The following is a 23060-nucleotide window of genomic DNA, read 5'->3' on the forward strand; positions in this document are numbered from 1 at the left end:
CCTCGGCCTAGAGAGGCCAGCAGAAGCAACACCACTGAGACTGGAGCAACATGGGAAGAGCAGGTACCAGTGCAAGGGCAGCAGAGTTCGCATTGGACCCCGTTCCCCATCCCCACTTCTTCATGGTTTATCACGGCCCCCGGAGGCCTTATTCACACCTAACACGTTGGATTTTGTTTGAACCCATTGTGCGCTGCAACGGTGGGTGAAATCCTGGCCGCAGGGATGTCAACGGGGAAACTCCACCAGACTCACGGCGGGTGGGATTTCACCCACCGAGGGCTCCGGTGCTGTCTGACATGCTGTCTTCTGCATGAGGCTGGCTGGCGGATATTGCAGCTGGAGGAGGAGCCAGAGAGCTGGAGGGATTTGGCAATGGCCGCGGAGCTTTTCACGGGTGGGTTGCTGCTTCCAGTCCAGACCAGGGCAGCAGAGCCTCCAGGCGGTTAGCGTCTGAATCACTGAGGCCCAGATCAGAAATGATATTTCAGTGCCTAACTCCCATTGAAATCAATGGACGTTAGGTGCCTAAACAGCTTTGAAGATCTGGGCCTGAGACTTCCCAGGAGATACACGTCCTTGAGAGGGTAACTAAGTCTTGGAACAATTTACTGAGGGATGTCATGCAGTGTTTGACGTCATGAAATCCAGGCTGGCTGCCTTTGTCAAAGACACACAGTATCTCATGCACAAGTCCTTGGTCTCAGTGCAGGAGTCAGTGGGTGAAAGCCTCTGGCCTGCCCGACGCCGGAGATCAGATGCGATGGCCCCAGTGGTCCCTTCTGGCCCTACTGTCCAGGGTTGTAGATGGCTTCGAGGTGGTTGACGCTGAACTAATTGGTGCCCTGTTTGTTTGTTTGTTTGTTTTTTAATGAAGTGTCACTATCCACTACCCCAGCTTGTAGGCATCACTGTGGCAGCGGGTGTTAGGGACGGTCTGGACTGAGGTGGGAATAGAAGCCCTGTGGACCAGGTATGGATGGGCAGTTGGATCCAAACACGCATGCACAGATCTAATGAACCCAAAGAGAATTGGACCCAAATCAGCTGCCAGAAGGATGCCAGCCCTTCACGGACTGGTTTCACTTCCCTCTCGCGTGATGCACGGCCTTTCTGAACAGTCTGAGGAAATTTACAACATGCCATCCAGCCTCTCTACACATGACTTCCTCCGCTATGGTAGAAGAAGATGGTTGCCACCTATTGGGTGCCAGCTTCACATCAGCATCTTTCAGTTCCTCCATCGTGCAAGGGGAGGAGTGCAAACTATGCACAATTTAGTGCTCAAGTTCCCCTTCCAGGAACCGTCCGACTGTCTGTGCATTTGCTTGAGGTTCACAACGATTCACCAGCGACCTCGTGCAAAGCCAATGGATTGTCCTGAATTCTTTGCTGTGACTGTTGGCCAGAACTTATGTGGTGCCCAGATCTCGAGCCAGTCCTCTGCTCCTGGGTGAATTTCACCCTAGGATTCATAAGGTGCTTTGAGAGCCTCAGATGCAAGGTGCTGCAGCTGGAGAATGGCTTAATTCATTTTTTGGGAAGTGGACGAATCATTTTCCTTGAATTTTCAGAACAGCTGACGGCATAACAGGAAACAGCTGACATTACCCCCCCCCCCCCCAACACACACACACCCCTTTGTCCTTCTGAAACAAAACGACCCATTGTGCCAAAGCTCTTCCTTTGTTCTTTAGCCTTGAGTTGTGGGGGTTTTTTAATTAAAAATATTTCCTTGTTAGCAACGCTTCCCTCTTTTAAAGCTCTTTACAAATGAGGGCCTGGTTTATTATTAGCTGCTCGGAAAAGGAGATTTCTCCCCTCCTGGAAAATGGCATAAAAAAAGGGGCCAGGAATCCTTTTTGTCACGGTTTTCAGCAGAAAATTGCGACTTTTTGCTGAAGCCTGCAATAGGGGTGACCTCGGGCTGAGAAACATTTGGTCTTTTGAGTTTCTTGGGTCTCTGACGAAAAATCGAAACATTTCAAGGACAGTAGATGCTTTCTGCAAAAATGTTCATTGAGTCGAAAACCCAAATTCCAGCAAAAAAAAGGTTTAGAAGGAAAACTTCCAACCAGCACTAATTAGTTTCCTGTTTCATAGACAGGGAAACTGAGGCATAACAACTGGTTGACAGATCATTGGCAAAACCAGGATTTAGAACCCAGGAGTCCCAGCTCAGGGCCAGATCCTCAGAGATGTAGATTTTAAGAATCTGGGTCTCATTGCCTACTGCCTTATCCACTGGACCCCCGCATTCACCGCTTGTTCATGCTGATGGTTTTTGTTTGTTCATGCTCTAAACCCTCCTTTTCACTGTTGTCCTGCTTACTGGCAATGCTGCTGGACCAGATCAGACCAGTGGGCCAGCTCCTCCAGTATCGTTCGTAGGGCTGAAAACCATCCCGCTGACCCCCGCGCATCACCATCCTGTGTTTGGGGCTCGTCTCCCTCCATTGTGTCAGCAGCAAACGGCCTCATTTGGTGAAGGCTGGGCCCGGCACTGTGTCTAAGCAAGAGCGTTTGGGCACAAGGGTCTCTGCAGGTGCAAATTTGCAACCGTCCTAAAAGTGAGTGGAGTGTCGAGAAGATACACGGCTAGCCTGGATGAATATGAAGGAGATTATTTACCTTGGTTGCTGGACACAGACAGACCCTGTGGGTTCCTCTGGCGCCACCAGCTCACAGTGAGTGCTGCTTAACCTGGCCCCACTGAGTCCTGGCCCGGCCTGAACGGGGTTCCTGGCTGGACTACCCGTCCACAGGCAGAATTTAGCCTCTCTGGACATTGGGAATACGTCTGTAATAACTGTCCGGGTTGCAGAAACGTCTCTGTTCTCAGAATAGCTCGATGGCCGGCTACTTCCCCAAGGACGGTGCAGCTGGGAGCCGAGCACTTCCTGTGCCAGTCCGGCGCAGGCAGCGCTAGCGCCTCATCCCAGCCGTAGCTTGTGAGAGGCATTGGGCCAGTGCCCCGGGCTGAATGAATTGACGGTGAAGAAAGCCCAGGACCTCCAGCTTCTGTCTTCAGTCACAGGGTCTGGATCAGTCAGGATCACAGGGCCCGATCCTGAAGGATTCTGAGCTCTTCCAACAAAGTACTGAGGCCCAGATCTGCCCAGGTCTGTTAGCTGCCTAACTCCCACGGGAGATAGGGGGCTGGGCACCTTCCAGGGTCTGGACCTCAGAGTCTTCAACTCCCATTGACGTCAATGGGAATGGAAGGTTCTCAGCACCACCCAGGATCAGGCCCTGGGTTCCTTCCTCTGAAACCCCACTTCGGGCTAGTCTGCACCAGTGCATGGGCCTGCCCTCAGAGTAGGGGACAACGCCCTGTCTGCGCACAGGATTTAGCCCCTAGGAATGCCTCTAGCCCAAGGAGATTTGAATCTGGGAAGTGATGATTGAATTGTCCTGATGTCGGATTCCTTAACGAGCCAGGACACCAACACGCCGCTGTAAGCAAGCACTCGGCAGCCTGGCTGGATGCTCGTGTTACTGAGCTGGCGCCATCGGAGAAGCGATTATGGTTTTTCAGCATCCTCTAGCAAATACTAATGGATAATGAGCTAATTCATAAGAGCACCAAGTCCCCAGATGCACAGTCCTCCGATAGAGGTTGTGCCATGATGCAGTTTTGCTCCTCCCTATCTCAGCTTTTGCCTCTGCCAGTATCAGCTCAGAGATGCACAGGGAGCAGCCAAGAAATGGAGGTGAAATCGGCCAGTGCAAAACCTTCTCTCCCTTTATTGCTGGTGACGTTGATCAGCCTCTCACCAGGTAGGTGAACCAGAACTGGTTTAAATTATACGTATGCAGGGCAGCGTCTGGCACACGGACAAAGGAATATTGTGATGTAAGAATTTTATAGCAAAGAGCAGAAGACTGAAGGGAGAAGGAGCTCAGCTGGAATGTCTTTCCCTCTGGTACATTGTTTTAAATGCATTTAGGGCAGCTTTCTGTGTGTTTTGCTTTTGACTGGAGAGGTATTGCATGTTAAATTAATGCAAGTGGAATATCAAAGATATATTAATAGCAGTGTAACAGTTCTCTAGACCAATTTCCTTTCACGCGGTGCAGGTTTGTTGCTAGATATTTTCCAGAGTGTTATCTAATCCAGTTGATTGTGGGGTGGGGTTTTTTTGGGTTTGGTTTTTTTTTAAGAATTTATAACAGCATCACCAAAGAAATAAATGATGCTGACAATCACGATTTCTTCCTTAGGTTGTTGATTTTCAGGTGTCTGAGGAAAGGCCTCTATTCGCTGCAGATTTAGCTTCTGATTTTTGTCAACAGCTCAGGAACGCTATGGGCCAGATGCCCAGCTGGTGTAAACTGGTGTTGACCCACTGAACCCAGTGCAGCTTTGCCATTTTATGCCAGCCGAGAGCTTGGGCTGTTATGTAAAACGAGACAGAAGAACCTCGTTAATTCTCACTTTGCTAATCCACAAATCTAATAATTCTCACCAAAGCCCCGGTTCCTAGAGAAATCATTTAATAGCAGAGACAGATCAGCAGAGAAGTCTCATTCCTAAAATTTACTTTTTTTACAAAATATGCTGCCAGACAGAATGTCACCAAATAATTTTTTTTAAAAAGGACGCTTTTTTCAACCCCCAGGTTCATGAATCTGCCGTGCAGATGAGGAAGATGTCAAATAAAACATGGAACCGCTACAATTAAAGGACATTTCTGATGATTTAACATTTCCCAATTGCTCTCTGTTCTCCTCTGTCTGCACGATTGTGTAGGATATAGGTCTGGTGTAACTATGAGCCTCAACAAAACAAAATATCCCTTAACAACTGCATGTCTCTGCTTCTGTGGTGGTCTAATTTCATTCGACCTAAATTGGACTGATCCATATACAAAATACACCATGATCACTTGGTTCAAATCAGTTAAAATTCTTCGCTACGTCTCTCTGTCTTTTATCATGACTCTGTCATCTTTCCCATCTATTTATCTAGCCTTCCCTCTGATCTGTCTGTCTACCATAGAGCTTCCTGTGGCACCGTAGCATTTATGTTCTTCTCTTTCTACTCTTAGACCTTTCTGTTATAATCCACTGGTCCCCCACAAACAGGCATCTTTTCCAGTTTGAGAACAGGGATTTACCAAGCTTAACACGTTCCAAAAAAACTTCTGGGTAAACAGGATAAAACCACCCTGACGAACTCAGGAAATGATCTGATTGTATCAAAGAGAGCCAGCGTCGGTGTTTTCCTTAGACTGAACAATGGTGCGGCGATGGCAACTGGGATCTGAGCCATTGAGACCAGATACGTGGCTACGGAAGGGTCACCTTTTCTAAAGCAGGATCTTGGTATCAGAGCAAGACCCATGCTGGCTCCTGGCAAACTGGTCTGAGAACGGATGCGGACAATGGAAAAAATTTGGGAGGCTCCAGTGACGAATCGCCGACAGATGCGTCTGTGCTATTTGCTAGCACAGGCAGCGTTAGGTTTTGCAGAGATCATGACGGACAGCCCTAAAATTAAATACAGTGGGAAGCATTAATTAAAACAAAGCATTCCACAGGTGAGGAAGGATGGTCTGGTGGTTAGCGAACTAGCCTGGCACTTTGATTCATAGATTTTAAGGCCAGAAGGGTACAGTTGATCATCTAGTCTGACCTCCTGCATAACACAAGCCAGAGGATTTCACCCGTTTTTTACCAGTCAAATTGTGTTGGGCCTTGGAGAGCCATTTCCCTGCTCTGCCACAAACTTCCTGTGTGACACTTAGTCGCTGGGTGCCTCAGTTCCGCCATTTGTAAAACAGGGGAACCGACCCTCCCCTACCTCACTGGGAGTTGTGAGAATAAATAAATGGAAGATTTGAGGCACTCAGGTGCTATGGTGATGCGGGCTGCGGTAGCCAGGAATAGAGTAGGATCCTTTTAAATAGTTTGCAAGCCTTGTAAGGGTGGGCGCTGTGCTCTCAGTTTTAGAACCAGTCTGAGCAATACGTGCGTGTGGCTAGGCCTGGTGCGTTCCTGTGTGTTTGGTAAACATGGTAGGTTGGCCCCGTTATGCCCCAGTGGTTATTTTTGTTTGCTGTGGAAACATCGAAAGACATGCCTGGGTGTAGAGGTGCCTGATGCGGGCAGGTGAAGCTCCGCTGTCAGTGGAACCCTCCCCAGCGCCTGGAAATGTTGATGAGGCAAATTAACTTGAAGTACTGGGGCTTTTGGGCCGCGTCCGCCTTCCTGGGAGTTCCTGACAAATGGCCAGCTCTGTGTGTGTGCTTCCCATTGACCGCTGCTGGGGGCCCCAGTTCAGGGAAATGCCAAGTCAATGGGAACAGAGACGTTGGATGCCCATTGGGCGCTGTGCTCTCTGGACAGTCCGGCCCCTGTTGTCAGTGCTCGGTGCTTGGACATCTGGCCCTGAGCTATTGAGAAAATCTGATCCTGTAGCAAATGCTTGGCTGCTTTCCTGAACCAGGGCTCGACTCCCTCAGACAGACACACTCACACTCCCTCTGACTCTTTGCTATCTCTTTTCCCTTCCTTCGTGCTGCCTGTTAGCTCATCCTTCTTCACTTCCCCTCCCACCTGCCCTGGCCCGCTAATCTGTTTAATGGGTACAGTAAAAGTGTAAAATCAACCCAAATCCACCCCAAAATATTTGCAAAGACCCAAAACAAACAAAACAACCTAACCCTCCCCAGAACCCCCAAATCGTGGAAGTAACGTAACACTTGTGGCTCATCTCTGCTCATTTGGCTTGTATGTTCTACCCTGTTTCTGTCTTGTCTATTTAGATGGTTAGCACCCAGCACAAGGCGGCCTTGATTTTCGTTGAGCCATTAGGCACAACTGGAATACAAAATTAGCAGTAGTCGAATGGCCAGTAGTCTTCCAAGTTCTTTTTCTCAGTGTGTGAGCAAAGGTTCAGTCTTGGGAAGACATGCTGCTTGGTGCTGTTAGTTTTGGTTATGCAAAGCTCTGGGGCGAGGGAGCAGCAGGAGATTTTGCTGTCTGCTGGGGGAGCTGATTGGAGTCAATTCTGACAGCAGAGTTGCCCTGTTCAGACATTGGTGCTGGGCTGAGACTCCTGGGAGAAAGGATTGTCCTGCATGCTGTTTGACTGCCTCTGTCCCAGGACTGGTGCATTTGTGTAAATGAACCAGTTACGCTCACAATGTATCCAGACTCTGAATCACTGGGAACCCAACTTGTAAGACCCCAAAGGACACCTAGCACCTGTCAGCAGTAGGAGCAGCGTTGTTCTTTGCTGGGTAAAAGTTCCTTAGGCACCCGGGACTCTGCTCTATGCCCCTTAAACCCCAGAATGATCCATGAACCTGGGGAGGCAGGCGGAGGGGCACCTATGTGGTGCGTTGAGCCTGCTCTAATGGTGGGTGCTCAGAGTCCACCTAACTCCACACAAAACTGGGGACGCCCCTTTGTAACTAGGCTTGGCAGAAGTCAGTTTTTTATTTTGTTTTATATTTTCACTGACCAATATTGGCTTTTTAAATTTTTATGCATTTTAATTTTCCCAGTTGCTGGAAGTCATGCCTGGGGATCACACAACAGGGGGGGAAGGCGGGGGAGACGCTAATTATTTAATGCCAGTAGACTTTGATTTAATGCTACTGGTTTTGTATCTTTTCACATGTGATGTTGACAATTTGTGTGTTAATGGTCACAAAGCGGGGAACTGAATGCTGGTCTCCCACGTTATAGGTGAGCACCCTAACCACCAGGCAACACTTCCTCTTTGTACAGGCTCTGGAAACCTGAAATACAGTGGGTGCTAAATCACAGGAAAGCCGGGAGAGAGAGAAATTCAAAAGAGTTTAAGACACAGAAGAAAAAAATAAAAATCAAAGGAACGTCTCAGACAAATAGGATGAGCGTAACAAAAGACACACTGATGCTGAGCTCTTCTTATGCAGAGATGTGTACAAAGCAATGCAAAGAGGCAGCTTGTAATGTGGGCCGCAGGAAGGTTTATAAGAAGTAAACTCTCTGATGTCGGTATTTAATCTTCTTTAATACACAGGCACATCTGTTTCTCCTACCTCCAAGCTGGCGATGAGAGAAGTCACAGCTTGTGTGACTAGCTTTAAATTCAATAACGTGGCACCTTTCCTCCCACAGACTTAACACGTTATAGACAGAGATAATTTCGTCCACCTCTGGGGTGGGGCATGGCAGCACACAGCCACAAAGTGAAACAGGACTGTATCCAACTGGGTCAGGGCACCAGCGTTAAAACTATTTATCCTAGGTGCTTTTCTGGCCCCCATCACTATATTGTCTGGGCATCCCACAATTTTTAATGGATTTGTCCTCACCACATCCCTGTGAAGCATCGCTACTGTCCTGTTTTTCAGATGGGGAAACTGAGGCACACAGCAAGTAAGGCCCATGTTCTAAAAGGTATTTAGGCACCTGTGATTTCAATCTGGGCCTAAATGACGGGCCCAAGCTCACCCAAAAAGCCTGGCACCCTTTGCCATAGCCGGTTCCCTAACTACTGGGCCTATGCTTGTAGTGAATGCCACATGCCATCGCCCCCCCTTTCCCCACCATTCCCCCCCTTCAGGCATGAGCAGGGTTTGCAAGTAGTGGGGCTAGACAAGGCCCAGACCGCCTGTTTGCTGGGGCATTGGAGGAAGCAGTGAGCCAAAGCCGCATGCCACAGGCAGAGAGCAATGAGCACACCTGGGTGGCGGCAGAGCTTTCAGTATGAGATCCGGACTCCACACGGCTTGGTGCCGCTGAAACAGAGGCCCAGGGCAGGGAAGTAACAGGCCAAGGTCACCCAGCAGGTAGAGCCAGGATTAGAACCCACGGCCACTGGGTCCCAAGGCACTACACCCTGCTGCACCGGTCAGTATAACAGCAGGCTGCCTGCCCTGTCCTGTCCTGCGCCAGACACCCAGTAGGAACCAGGGTTGGGCCTGGGAGCCGGCCTGACAGGCAGCTGCTGGCCTGGGGGGGGTGGAAATCTGGGGAAGAGCTGCCCGAAGCAGGGTGGCTCCAGCAAGGAAGCCCCTGAACTGGAGCCGGAGTTGCTGGATTTACATGGTGCTATTTTATTTTGGGTTTGGTGGAGCTTGTCGGTGCCCTGAAGAAGGGCTCTTGGTCCGGGGGGGCCCTAAGGAGTGAAAGGTGTTAACTGTTGTTTATACAGGGCCAGATCTTCACCTAGGGCGAAGCTCCCCTGTCCAGCACGTGCTGGCCTGGCCTCGCCACACGTTTTTTCAAATGCACCAGATGGTTGGTGGATCCCACGGCCTAATCCCAAAGAAATATCAGATTTCTCAGCAGGCTTTAGTTGGCTTTTTAATGAGGCTGGCATTTGTCGTTATAGAAACAAAACACAGAACATTCGTTTTTCCTCCTGCCCCCAAGGTGATTCCAGAGCTGGGCTATGCCCACACATTCGGATTTAGCAGAGGATCACGCAACCAGACCAGACATTTTTCTCTTGTAAAGTGTTTGAATGGCATATGGTGGCAGCCGAGACACACACAGTTTGGGGCTGGGCGGTCTCAGCTCACCAGCTGCCTGGCTGTTGTCAATCTCTCTTTGCAGGCACTATGGTGAAGGAGGAAAATGAGGTGATTTTGCCTGTTTATGGGGAGCCCTTCCCAAAATTTGTTCTGAAGAGATTCCCGCTCCAATTCTTTTAGTCCAAAGCCGTTTTGATAAACGTGGGCTAAGGAGAAACGGCTGAGCTCAGAGAGCCTCAGAATCGTTGCAGGTTTCCTTGTCAATAAGAAAATCTTCCCGCAAACAGGCAGCTGGGGCTGGGGAAATGCATTGCACTGACCACATTTTCCACATGTGGATCCATGCCCTTCAGTGGGGCTGTAATTCTCTGTTTGTTCTGCGGTGGCACCTGGGCGCGCCACTGCTGGCCCAGGATCCTGCTGTGCTAGGGGCTGTACAAACGCAGAACGAAGATAGTCCCTGCCACTCCAGTCTAAGAACTATGATCCAGATCATCGACGGCGTTTAGACTTCTAACTTCCACTGGCTTCCAAAGCCTAAATACCTTTGTGGATCTGGGCCTCCAAGACTATTCACCTGAGTAAGGATTTGCAGGGATAGGGAAAACTCCCGCAGGGTGAGTAGACCCCATGCAAAGGGCCACTGCGGAGGAGTTAAGCACCACTTAGCTCCCCCTGAAACCCTACATTGAGAATTCAAGTGGTGCATCATCCTTAGGGCTAGCGCTCTGCCCAGGGGGCATTTCACGTCTCAGGGTGTATGAGTGCAGCATGTATAGACATACACAAGCTAGCTTTAACCTAGCCAGCTCACGGACCAGCAGCAAAGTCGCGGTGGCGCGAGCTGTGGAAGCCCGCCCAGGACACTCGGGCAGCTCACTGCGCTGTCCTGGCTTCGCTGCTTTGGTACCCAACCTAACTAGATTAGAGCAAGCGCAGGTACGTTTGTGCTGCGATCGCACCCCCAGATTGCCGTGTGGCCGTAACCTAACGCTCTGTCAAGGGCCCAGAGAGGGGTGTTTAAAAGAGATGCCGCCTGGAAGGGCAATGAGCAAACTTAAAAACCAGGTTTCAGTTTGCATCCTGCCTGTTGCTTTTCTGTTTATCTTGCCATAGGCTGGAGAGCTGTAACACTTCTGCCTTCTCCTCTTTCCTAGATATCCTGATTGCCCAAGCACAGACCCCTCGCCGCCAGGTGAATGGGATTCTGGGAGGATCGGTCTTGCTGTCTGTGGATCCATCTGCTGGGAAAACAGTGAAAGAAATCGAATGGAGTTTTAGTACTGGGGCAGGTGTGACGATTCAGCTGGCTGAGTTCAAGGGGAAGAAATTTGAGCGACCGGATCCCAGCGATAGATTTAAGCAGAGGCTAGAGATGTACAACGGGACCTCGCTGAGGATCCAGGCTTTGGAGCTGAACGATAGCGGGGTTTATGAGGCTCGGATTAAGTTGCTTCCAGCAATTGTAGAGGATCGGGCCTTTCTCCTCACGGTCTATGGTAGGTAACGACCAACCAGTATTTAATGGCGTTTCCAGCAGCACAGAGTGGCTGAAGCTCTGATATTAACAAGAATCCTTCCCTCTTTTCATTTGTACATTGTACATCTCAAAGCAATTCACAGTGGAGGTCAGTATCATTCCCGTTTTACAGAGGGGGAAACTGAGGCACAGGGCGAGGGCGTGACCTGCTTGAGGTCACCCAGCAGGTCAGGGGCAGAGCCAGGAAGAGATCCTGAGTCTTCTGAGTCCTAGTCCAGAGCTCGATCCATTCGGCCAGGCTGCCAAATGATTTTGTGGATTTGGGGTGAAATTCTCCCCTGTGCAGAGGGGCCGACATGGGGGCTCTGCACCATTTAAGTCTTCGATAAAGGTTTTAAGTAGCGTCTAGCCCCTGCACTAGCCCCCTACATGTACCTGACTTTTACCCAGGATGCGCAAGGTCAGAGCTTCAGTCGCACCCACCACGCACCCACCAAGGTTGAGCACGGGAAAGTGCTGCCAGCTCTCACGCTGTTATTGCACCTCTCGCTCTGAAAGCCCCAGCTGCTGGAGTCAAGAGACTGTATGAAAATCTCAGCTTTCCTTTTAAAAAATAATACATTTCTCATCCTCCTGGTTGCAGAGAAAAGCTTGAAAAGGTGATGTGAGTGACCCCCAGAAGGCAAAGAAAATGTATGGTTTAGCTTTAAAAAAAAACAACCCAGCTTAAAAATCACCTCTCTTGATTTGGGGGAGTGGGGCAGGCTTGAGTCCTGGATTGTTTTAATGGTTGGGGTTGGTAACACAGAGTCCTGCAGAGAAGTTCAGCTGCAATTTACGATGTGTGCATGTTGGGGGTTGTGCTGTTTAGACAAAATAGGTTTTGCTTGCGTAATGTTTCCTGTAAACTTCTCTTGAGCTTCTTTTTTTTATTTGCATGAGACATTAAACAGCACCAAGGGCATTGAGCTGGAGACACCTCTCATCACCTGTCCCTGCTTTCCCCAGGTGACCAGGAACTGAACTGTTTATCTAGCACTGGGGACCACACAGACACACCCCTTACAATATGAGCCAACCTGCCCCGCCCAGCTGTGTCACGCTGTTTTCTGGGGACGTGAGAGCTCCCCGATAGACCAGCAGCGGGCCTGCGACAATACAATGCCATCCACGGCAGGGAGGTCGCTGGAGGTGCTGCAGCTCCAGTGGCTTGAAAAGAGACGGGTCGATCAGCAGGGAACCATCCAGGAGGGTGTGACCGAGTCCCGCAGGGCTCGTGTCCTTGAACCCCTCGGGCGCAGCCAGTCAGAACTCTAGTGCTTCGGCGTCTGCCTCTCGGGTCTCCGCACACCCGTGCTGCCGCCTCCTGACTCTGGCCTTGCAGTGTTCAGCCCCCCTGCTCCTCCTGGAACACCCTGTGTGGGACCCCCCCACCCCCGCGTGGATGTGTCCCGGGGAGTTCCTCCACGCCCAGAGGGCCATGCACCCCGCCTTGCCGTCAGAAGCGATCCACAGCCAGCGTGAAAGTCAGAAGGGTTTATTAGTTCTCAAGTTCACAGCGCAGAAAGACTTTGCTAGCTGTCAGCTTCAACTAGGAGTGACAGCAGCAACCACCTGGAGAGCCCCGTTCTCGAGGCTCCCTCCCCACCGGGCCCCCACGGGGCACTGGCCTCTTCCCCCCAGCCACCCCCAGACCCGTCCCCTAGCCCCTCCCCAGTCCTTTGTCTCCTTCCCGGGCAAGGCGGCCACTCCTCTTGGTCACAACCAGTTGCAGCTGGTTGGGCCAGGGCAGGGGGTCCTGGCCAGGTCTGCATACCCATCCACCCTCTAATGATCTCTGAAATGCTCACACACCTGGCTCCCGTCACCGACATACACGAGTGACATATGGGGGGAAACCGAGGCGCGCACACAGCACGCGGAGAAAACCCCAGGAATATCTCCACTTCGTCACAGAAGGTGCCTGGGCTCTCGAACTTGCTCCCCCACCGTGGCCTGCTCAGAGTCTGGGGTGGCTCAGCTTTCTGCACGTGCCACAAAACCCAGGCCACTGGGGTGCTGTTCCCACGCCTACTGGAGTCGCTAACAAAACGGCCATTGCATGGGTCAGGCCTGGGGGAAGAGACAGACGGAGGGACGAGATGGCAGGCTCGTGGGGGCGGGCCTTTCCTTTTGCTCTGTGTTGGTACCGCACCGTGGAGCTCTCGTTCATGCCAGGTGCTGCTGGTGGAGAGCCGAGCCATGGGAGGCCTGTGTGGAGATGCAAAGGCATTTCCATGGGAGAGCACATCTTTGACCCGGTTGTCGAAGGCTTTGGTCGGCTGTTCTGGGTTGGGTGATGGACTGAAAGAATGGGCACACAGAGGAGAACTCAGCCCAGTTTCCCCGGTCTGGTCAGCAGGCCAAACCAGCCCTCTTCCTCCCTTCCCATTCTGGTGTGAGGTGAAGGCTGCGTCCACACTGGAGACTCGACAGTGGCACAAAGCTGTGCCTCTGTGGTGTAGACACAACGGCAACAGGAGGACTCGTTCCATCACTGTCTGATGTGTCTCTCCAAGAGGCGGGTGGTCAACAGAAAAATGCCTCCATCAACCTAGCACTGTCTATTCTGGGGCTTCGGTCAGTTTAATTTCGTCTCTCTGGGGGTGAAAAATTCACAGCCCTGAGCAACATGGCTAGGTCAAGCCAACTTCTGGTGTAGATCAGCCCTAAGGTCGCCCCTCTCCTGGACCTGGCCATTGAGCCATGTTTGTAACTCCTGCGTTCAGAGGAATTTCTGCCTCATTTCGGTCACACTCTTCCCTTCTGGAACCTCCAGCCAGCCCTGAGGTTGGGGTGGGGGTGAATTGCATGTAGGAATCCGGGGATCAGCTGTTACGGTGACCAGAGCCTCTCTGATCCCCCTGACTATTGCTTTTTTGGAACACAGAACCAGTGCCACCGCCCCGGATCTGGAGTCAGCTGCTCACCAGCACGCTGGAGGGGTGCAACGTCACGCTGCAATGCCAGGGCTTGGGGAAGGGAAATGTGACCATCTCCTGGGGGAAAGGGAACCCGGGCCAAGAGCTGGATTCAGGTCGGCACCAGATCTCCCCTGACGGCAGGACGCTCCACCTGTCTCTGCAGCCCAGCTCCCTGAATTCCACCTACACCTGCACGGTCAGCAACCCCGTCGATCGGAAGATTGTCTCCTTCGACCTGCAGAGCATCTGCCAAAGTGGAGGTGAGGGGTTTGTGTCCTGTCCCCGCGTTAATGGCAACGCCTGGCCCTTGGTTTCAGGGAGAGAGTGCAGTCTACTGGTTAGATCACTGGCTTAGGGCTCAAGAGACCTCGGTTTTATTCCCAGCTCGGTCATTAACCTGCTAGGTGGCCTTGGTCCAGCCACTTCCCCCACCCCCCGTGTGCCTCAGTTTCCCCATCCTCTCTACCTCATTGTGGTGTTGTGATGCTACATTCACGAGTGCTGCCCAGATGCTGTGGTGTTGGGAGCCATAGAAGAGATGGGATGCTTGAGGGGTCACCCTAAGAAACAGCGACCCGTTCACTACACAGCGTAGGAGGGGCCTGCGTGGGATTTGGGTATAGAATGGGTCATTGGTTGGGGTCCAGCTTAGTTATCGCTCTGTGGGGCTAGGTCCATTTGCTCTTCAGAGAGGAGCCCGTGTTACCAAATAACACCCCGTAACTGGGACCTAACAGCCTTGTTGGGCATAGAGTCTAACTCCCCGTCTCCCCATGGGTCTGACCCACAGCCACTGAAGGTTCCCCAGGAGTGGTGTCTCTTCCAGCTGCGGCCTGACGGCTTGTGCAATTAGGCCCTGGCTTTTCCTTCCCCACAAGCCCGCCTGAGGTGCCGTTAACCTCCAACTTTTGTGATTCCAGATGCAAACACGTCTTTCTCGAAGCCGGGGTACATTGTGCTGACTTTCTTCCTGTTAGCGCTGAGCCTGGGGACTGCCGTCTGGTGCTGGCGGATAAACAATGAGAAGTCAGCTGACACGGGTAAAGAAAAGCCCTTTACAACCCATCGCTTGTACCAGGGCCAGACTCCACCAGGACATCTGAACTCGAGCCCTGCAGCGGGACCGGGGTCCCGCAGGACCCGCTGCCATAACAGTGGGTGGGAGTGGAATGAAAAAACAGTTCTGCACAGGGCTGTAATCTGAACTCTCTTCTGTGAAGGGGGCTGGAATCTGGCGTTATTTTTTAATGAGCACTGAGACTCTCCTGTAATCACATGACTCCAGGAGCTGGGGCTTTAAAAACCCACTGACTACCATGAGGCTCATGGTAAAATCATGAGAGCTGGCCGCAGGGAAATTAGGCCCAATGCCTGGCATATTCTAGGTCTTAACCCCCTTTTTCCTGAGACCCCCATATGATCTGAATGTACCCAAGATCCAGCATCTTAGCATAAAACACGCCTGATCGTGTCTTCTTCAGAGAAAGACTCGCATGGATTCCCGGCTCTCGAGTTTGTAGGGCTGGCTCCCAACTCTACGGATTTAGACTGGCCAAGGGTTTGGGGCTCCACTCATGGCAGAGGCGAGGTTTGACTTTCAAAGATCCTGAACCTGGGAGCTGTTTGGAACTTGTTTTTTCAGGCTGGTCCCTTAGTCTCCCACTCTTTTCTCAGCTGCCACCCCCACCGGCCCAGGGGAAGAAAGTCCGTCCGACGCTCAGTATGCAGAGATCTCGAGAAGTCCGCCAGAAGGTAATGACCAGGTGAGCCCTCTGATCTGAGGTTAACCTGCGGCCTGAGCCCCGGCCCCGCCTTGTGCAAGGTGACGTTCGTTCACAGCCAGATGGCTCCTTTGTCAAACATCCTTAGCATGTCGCCAGCTGGAGCAGGAAGTTGCATCCTCTTGGCTGTTGCTGTGTGAGGATGCCAGCTGCTGCTGTATGCTCACGCCTATCCGCCATGAGCTGCCTGGCACTCGGAGGAGAGGGAGCAGTGGGTGGGCTGTCTCTCTCTCTCTCTCTCTTTCTCCATGTGGCGTGTGCATTGCTCCTTCCTGTCTGCTGTGTCCTCCTTATGTCCGGTGGGTGTTGCCGCTCTTTGATTTGTGTATGTGCATCTCCTCTGGGGAGTGACATGCTCGGTGTGCGGGTGGGGAGGGCAGGGCACGTCCTCTCTGCTGCAGAAGTGGACGCAGCACTTCTCTCTCTCGGGCGGGCATGCGTGCAGGGCTCTTTGCTGCTGTACACGCTTCTTCCGTCCAGTTTGTGCCTCTCTGGGGCTGTCGCTCTCGCTCAGGTGTGTGTCTGCAGCTTCTCCGGGCGTTGCTTTGTTCTGGGGACTGGGGCTGTCTTTCTGGTGGGTGCCTGTGTCCTTTCTGGCAGGGTGTAGCTCTCTCTGCTGTGTGTGTGTCTCTGCGCTGTCCTTTGGCGGTGTTGATCTTCCTCGAGTGTGTGGGGGGGGGGGCACCTGACTGGGGTGTAGCCTGGTGTATCTTCCCTGCAGAGTGGGCCGAGGCTGTTATTCAGGCTGCCCCAACCCCCTCCTGTCTACACACAACCCTCTGGTGCTTTCAGACCTGGACTAGCTGGCTCCACGGGGGATGGGTTAGAGCCGGGGAGCTGCTTTCACTCAGGCTGGTCACCCCTGGACACTTTGCAGCGTCACCGCAGGCTGCCTCACTCCGAGCCCTCCAGCGCCTTCCCACAATCCCACAAGTCCTCCCACAAATCCCTGGGACAGAACCCGAGCAGCTGGGCTCACGGCAGCGCTAAGGACCGTGGGGTCTGTCCCCAGGAGTCCTAGTGATGCACGGGGAGCGGAGCGCCAGTGGGGACTCAGTAACCTGGGCAGGGCTTTGCAGGGTGGCTTCTCCCACCTGGGTGCGCTCTGCGGTGAAGACAGACCCTGGGAGCGGTCAGTGTGTCATCCCACACCACCGTCTGCACTTGACTGTTTATTGCTCCTTGTTTAGTTTGAGGGAGGGCAGCAGGCCTGCAGGCCATCTGCCTGTGTTTGTACCTTGCACACGCGGGGAAGGTGGAGACGTGCCATGACGCCCCCGCCCTTTGTCTACACACTGACGGGGAGCCCCAGGGTTCAGATGCATCCTGTCAAACAATGTAAGGTGGAAACTACCAGCCAGTAGACTTTTCTGCCAGCAGAAGTATAAGGCGCTATGGGATCGGTGCCTCCAGGGTCCCAGAAAACACGGTGCAGCCACGGGGCAGCATGCATGCACCAAAACAGCGTGGCGTGAATGTGAAACCGGCAGCCAAAGTGTGCCATGTTTCTCATGCAGAGAGGATAACAACCTAATACTGCTATCGGTTAATGGAGTAGCTCCTTTAGCTCAAATGGATGTTGTTTGTGCTCCTTGAGGCTGAAGGTGCTGGGTTTATCCCTGCTGATGACCCATGGCGGGGTCGTTACAGACGCCATTGCAAGGAATAAGGACCAAACACTTCATACAAACAATGTTCCTACCGGGGTCCCCTCATTTCATGTACAGATTTCAGAGGTTGGAGGGGTGGGATTCATCCACGTCCACTGCTGTGAGTGCAGCAGCAGTGTGTGTCATGTACCCCTTTGGCCTGCTGAGAGGATAACAACCTACAACTGCTACCAGTCAATGGAATTGCTCTGCTACCTCAAGTGGTAGAAGTCTGTGCTTTGGCAGGTTCAATCCCTGCTGATTTTTGGAGAGAACTGTCAGCAAAGTCACCTGCAGAGAAAATGGCTGGCAAAGCCGGTCCAGTCACAAACACGTCTGCTTTTGTTTCAGGCCCTGCGTCACCTGGAAAATAACACTGAGCAGAGCCCACAGAAAGAGCCTCTAATCCCCACGGTCTATGACCAGATCCAAAAGACCCCTGAGAATACATCCGAGGAGGTCACATAGGCCCCCAGGTGAGGATGCTGCTGCTTTCTGTACGTGTGTTTTAAGCAGGGACTTCCACGAGGCAAAGTGGACAAGGGAGATCACGGAGGAGGGGAGGGTCTGGAAAGCTGGACTCGGATAAAGAATCCAGACGTTGAGCTGCACTTCCGAATAATGGGAATAATAAAGTAGGACATAGCTCTTCCATAGCGCTTTTCATCCAGAGATCTCAATGCACGTTACAAAGGAGGGCAGTATCCTTATCCCCATTTCACTGATGGGGAAACTGAGGCCCAGAGCGAGGCAGTGACTTGTCCAGCCACAGAGCCAGGAATCCCAGGTCTCCTGTGTCCCAGCCCAGTGCTCTAGCCACTAGGCCACACTGCCTCCTCCAAAGGTCCTCATCTCAATGGGCCGGCCTTGTCTGTAGCCAAAGTCACCGTGGCTTAATTTAAACCGCTTTACAAACCAATTTTAGTTAAACCAGTGCAAGCCCCGGAGTGGACGTTCTTAATTCACTTTAAATCTGGTTTCTCGATTTAGCTGAACGGGATGAGGAACTGACAAACTCACTCACTACCAACCAGGCTCAAATCAGAATAAGAGCGTCCACACAGGAGGTTGCACCCTTTTAACTAAGCTGGTTTAAAAATCGCTCCTTTTGTCCAATGGTTGCGGCTTTGAACAAGCGAGCCCTTCACCCCAATTGCCAAAAGCTGCCTCCCCTCCTGGACGGCTGCAGGTGCTGGGGCCCAGCTGAAGGTTTTTGGTTTTCCAAAGAGCTCAGCACTCAGTTGCTGCCTCGCTTCTTGAGAATAAAGGTGAATCCCTGCCCCCCCTTCCTGAGGAGAGTGGACCTGCTGAGCGTGGGATGCTCCCGAAAACCTGGCCACCAGAGCATGGATTTCAGAGATGCTGACCCTCCCGGCAGCTCCCACCGACTTCAGAGAGAAGGAGCGTATTTCCTCCACGGAGGGGGAGAAGAGAACAGACTCTCCCGTCCCCCTTGGCCAATCACCCCATCTCCCCCACCCCAACCTTCCCCTGGGGAAGAAGAGAAAGAGAAGAACAGCAAAAAAAAAAGGCCACTTCTGGCGACACAGACCATTAGAACAAAGTCTTTCAAGGGGCCGTACTGCGCGGGGCTACGTCAGCGCTGAGGAGCGGGGCAGGTTTGCACCCGCTGTGATCAGTCATTTCGTGCGGGTGCTGTTGGACACAGAGTGGTGGGGAGGGGGTGTTGGCCGGCCATTGCGGATTTCTCTCTCTCTCTCTCTTCCCCACAGGAGGCGGATGAGGTGGAGTATCAGAGCTTACCAAGGGCTTTGAGGTGCACCGGCTGCCCCAGTCAGACTCGCTAGCTGAATGTTCTCCGTTCCACCTAAGAACCCGGCTGGAAGAAGATGCCTTCCTCCAGCGTCGTAACCAGCCTCGTGAAGCGTCCCCACCCCCTCGTTGTGTTGGAACCTTGTGAGTGAAGCGCTCGGACGGTTTGGGAAGAAGACGCCTGAATTAAGGCGGAGGAGCTTGCTCTGGGAGGAGCAGGACACGCCGCTGCGTTTGGTGCCCGTGAAAGCAAAGGCCGTTGGGTCGAAGGCGGCATCGTCTGCCGTTGGGCCGGGGGCCGGGAGAAAGGTGGAGAGTGCCGCACGGCTCGCCCTGCCTGTCAGAGGACGTAGGCCAACCAGACGTCCATGGGTGGTGCACAGTCCTCCTGCGGGCGTCAAGTCCCGGCACCGACCGGTGCGAGGGAACGCGCCAGGCCACGGCGCAGAGCGCCACGTCCCGAGAAGGAAACTGCTCGCCTCTGAGTCTGGACCGCGAGCGGCGTGAGCGTGGAGAAGCCTGAGGTGGAAAACGGGCTCTCCCCGGGCCGAGGCTCCCTTCCAGCTGGGTGACCCTGCAAAGCCGCGGGCTGGGGGATTGGCTGCGCCGTGTTTATTTCTCTGTGCTGTTTGACGACGTTGCCTCTGCAGGGTGGATGTAAATATGACTGAGATGCTGGATCCGGGGCCTGTTCTCTGTGATCCTTGGAGGAAGGGAAGTTTTCTAAAGGAGAAATCGGAGCCGATGCTGCTGTAGCTTGCAGGGGACGGGGGGTGGGGGACTCTAGTCAGAGGGAGAGGAAGGAAGGAGGGTGTCTGAATTACAAAGGAACTGCCTGTTTCACCACACTTGGCTGGCCGGCGGACTGAGGGCAGCAGGGGTTTCACCGGTGGGTAGGAATTGGCTGAGCGAGCGGCAGTCAGATTGCAGCAGAGTGCAAGGCGGGCAGGCTCCTGCGGAAGAAATAAAAGCAGAATATCCCGGCGTATCTGACACCGCACGGCGGAAGGGCGCAACAGCTGCAGAAAAGCAGGGCAGACTATCGGGCCCACAGCATCCTCTCCCCAGGGCTGTTCTGGCTACGGCCGGGGAGGAGGCGTTGTGGGGAAGGTACCAGGGATATTTAATAAGGGACAGGCTGACCAGGTTACAGAGTCAGGGCTAGATTCTGCCGCTCTCACCCACCCCTGCGGGGATCGCGGGGATTGCTCCGAGTGAGGGTGGTAGCAGCTAGCCCTCGGGAAGGCCCTGACACTCCGGCTGAGGATCCTGGGCTGCAGAGGGGAGCTGCCCCCCCCCCCTTCAGGAGCAGCCTCAGGAAGGAATCTGAGTCGTGAGTCTGTTTCCAGCCCTTCTCGCCCTAGGGGCAGGTGAGTTACTGCGGTGCCTACAAGGGAGCATCCGTCCGCTTGCTTCTAGGGGTGACATCTAGGGAGCAGCGACCTGGGGTCTAGAAGATCCTTGTCGACAGAGGGTGAAGGGCAGAGGTAGGGGGTTAATGAAGCGTCGCTGTTCCTCAGATGTTCTGTCACTGGGAGCCTGGCATCACAGTCGTCACATCAAAGGGGCCAGTTGTGATTAGGCGTCTGTGCAGAGTAACTCACCCCAGCTGCTAAGCAACCATCCAAAGAGCCGAGAGACCAGCATAAAACGGTCCTTCCTTCCAGGGAAGTTCCCCTTTAAGTTCAGTGACGCTCTTCAGAGGGGAAATCCTTGGCATAAAAAGCCCAAAAACCTTTCAAGGGAGGGGGGGGGGGAATAAAAGTCAACCTGCTGCCGGATTTGGTTTGGCAACTGTGGTGAGGTCGCTTCCACCCTCTAGGCCAACGTAGCCGACACGTGCAAGAGAGGGAGAAGGCTGTGCAGCCCGCGGTGACCCCGGCCCCACCTTCCCACACACTGACTGTAGAAAGCTCCCGCAGAGGAAGGTGGCGTGTATCTAGAGTTGGTGGGATAGCGACGCTTCCTTTCTCCTGTCTGTCCTGTCGGTCACACTGGGAATCTTTCAGGGCCTGGACTGTCCCTGCGTCTGGCAGAGCCGAGCCCCGTGGGTCCTTATCTCAGTGGGCGTCTCCAGGCATTCTCGTAATACCAGTAATCACGGTGCAGGGGCATCTCCTGTGAAACCTGGCAGTGATTTGTGTGTGTGGAGAAGTTGCCCCCTGTGCTAACGTGTTTCAAAGTCTCCTTTTGCCCTGGCTTCCGTCCCCCTTTAGATGATTCTGTCCAATAAAGCATCTGACGGTTTGTGCCTATATCAATGCAAGGATAAGGACATTTATGCAAATTGACAACCCACCGCTACCTTTTCCCCCCATTGGAAGACGGGGGTGGGAATGGGTGATGGGCCTTTGCCCGCACCTGCAGGAAGTGGATGGCAGCGGGTTCTGCTGTCACCCCTTTGTCCATGGAGCAATGGGATCTTTGGAGGTGGGGGCTGACCAGGGAGTGTCTTCGCCCACGCCCGGTCCCCAGCCCTGGTGTTTACTGTGATGTGCTAACGAAAATGCTCAAGGATTCCTGCTCTGAGAAGAGAGAACTTGGCCTCTCGTTGCTTCCCTCTGCGTGCGTCCCACACGGACCAGGGGGAGCTCAGGCCTTGCTTTTTCCAGAGGTCGAGGGGAGGGGAGAAGTAGCAATGCCCAGACACCACGGTGCGGGTCACCAGTTCCCCAGTGGGCAGACGGAGAGAGGGGACGTGTTTCCGTCGCGCGCCGCCTGCGTTCTCTGCGTTGCCTTATTACACACAAGCCCAGCCTGGTAGGGCAGAGTCTCTGTGGGGTTTCATGATGGCCCCTCTATCCCTGCCTCCCCCCCCCTACGCCAGCCTGGCCCAACTGACCCATTGCCGCTCCTCTGGCGCCCAGGGCGGGTCGCTCTTGCTGTCATGTTTGGTGTGGGGGTTTGTGCCTCTGAGGGGACCCCCACATCTTGTGAGAACACGGAGCACCCCTGAAAGTCCTGAATGGGCGCCCGTCCCCAATCTGCCCCAGGAACCCCAGGAGCATGACCCGACAGCAGTTTTGACAGCAGCTTCGAAATCCCCCCCCCCCCCCACCGGCTACAGGGGACATTTACTCCTAGGTCCTTGGTCTCGCCTGGCAGCACCGGGTGGATGTGCTGCGGGGCCCTTCTTCGGGTGGCCAGGGGTCCGGGTTTTGACCGGGAAGTCCAGTTGAGAAAGGAACTGGCCTAGCCACCATGGGAAAATCCCCCTCCCCCCTGCCCCGCTGTGCCTCGATTTCCCCACCCCAACCCCTCGCTCTGGGGACTAACCCCTGCCCTGCCCCACTGCGCCCCAATTGGGCAGGCAGGCAGGCTCCGCATCAGCTCCTCCCAGCCCAGATCTGCAGGCGGCAGGTGAGTCTCTGGGGAGGATGGAATGGGGGGGGAAGAGAGGCAGGGCAGGGGGCGGGGCCTTGGGGAAAGGGGCGGGGCTGGGTGTTCGGGTTTTCAGCAAGTAGAAAGTTGGCAACCCTATGTCCTCTGCCTCCCACCCTGCTGTGCTGTTGGTCCATGCCCACAGCTGGGCATCTGCCCCTGGGGGTGTTGGCAGGTATCACCCTCCCTGCCCCACCTCTGAGAGATGCAGCTCCTGGGCTCACTCGGCCGGCTTCAGCGTCTGCGTCTCAGATTCCCCTGGGCCTCTGCCACACCCTGCTCTCCCCGCCTTGCCTCCCAACACACCCTCCCGAGGACTAGTCCGTAGCCCAGCACACGGACTGATGGGCCGGAAAGCCAAGACTCCGCTTCCCGTGCGGGGTCATCTGCTGCAGCCCCGCAGAGGAACAACAGGTGAGCAGGTCTGGGGCCAACCATCACATGGCAACAGGCCATGCAGAGTACAACGGGCCGGCGGTACAGGCCGTCTTCCTACTAATAACCTGTGGCCCCAGCATGTCAGCAAATGCCAGCCCAAAAGCCGCAACCGCAGCAGA

At 53.6% G+C, this 23060-nt stretch overlaps 1 protein-coding gene across 2 annotated transcripts; it reads left to right on the top strand.

Moving 5' to 3' along the window:
- Positions 1-3619: 3619 nt before the first annotated feature.
- LOC137167424 (SLAM family member 8-like) lies at positions 3620-21377 on the top strand. 2 transcript variants are annotated; one of them, XR_010924109.1, is made up of 7 exons: positions 3620-3780; positions 10634-10975; positions 13886-14179; positions 14840-14959; positions 15594-15671; positions 17701-17825; positions 19083-21377. XR_010924109.1 is itself a non-coding variant. In XM_067569571.1 (7 exons), exons 1-6 carry the CDS (start codon positions 3627-3629, stop codon positions 17815-17817), a joined length of 1116 nt encoding a protein of 371 aa, XP_067425672.1. In that variant the 5' UTR covers positions 3620-3626; the 3' UTR covers positions 17818-17825; positions 19083-21377. The 2 variants fall into 2 exon arrangements, 1 of the variants encoding a protein (XP_067425672.1); XM_067569571.1 differs by having other exon boundaries at positions 15594-15682.
- Positions 21378-23060: the final 1683 nt, after the last annotated feature.

This window comes from Emydura macquarii, unplaced genomic scaffold (genome assembly GCF_026122565.2).
Source record: "Emydura macquarii macquarii isolate MOO-44397 ecotype Brisbane River unplaced genomic scaffold, CSIRO-AGI_Emac_v2 contig_2924, whole genome shotgun sequence".
Taxonomy (NCBI): domain Eukaryota; kingdom Metazoa; phylum Chordata; order Testudines; family Chelidae; genus Emydura; species Emydura macquarii.

Excerpts from the sequence above, each read along its gene's own strand:
- LOC137167424 (XM_067569571.1), top strand. The coding sequence starts at position 3,627 with ATGATGCAGTTTTGCTCCTCCCTATCTCAGCTTTTGCCTCTGCCAGTA. Across the intron at positions 3,781-10,633 it reads GTTGATCAGCCTCTCACCAG|ATATCCTGATTGCCCAAGCA; the intron begins GTAGGTGAACCA and ends CCTCTTTCCTAG. Across the intron at positions 10,976-13,885 it reads CTTTCTCCTCACGGTCTATG|AACCAGTGCCACCGCCCCGG; the intron begins GTAGGTAACGAC and ends TTTGGAACACAG.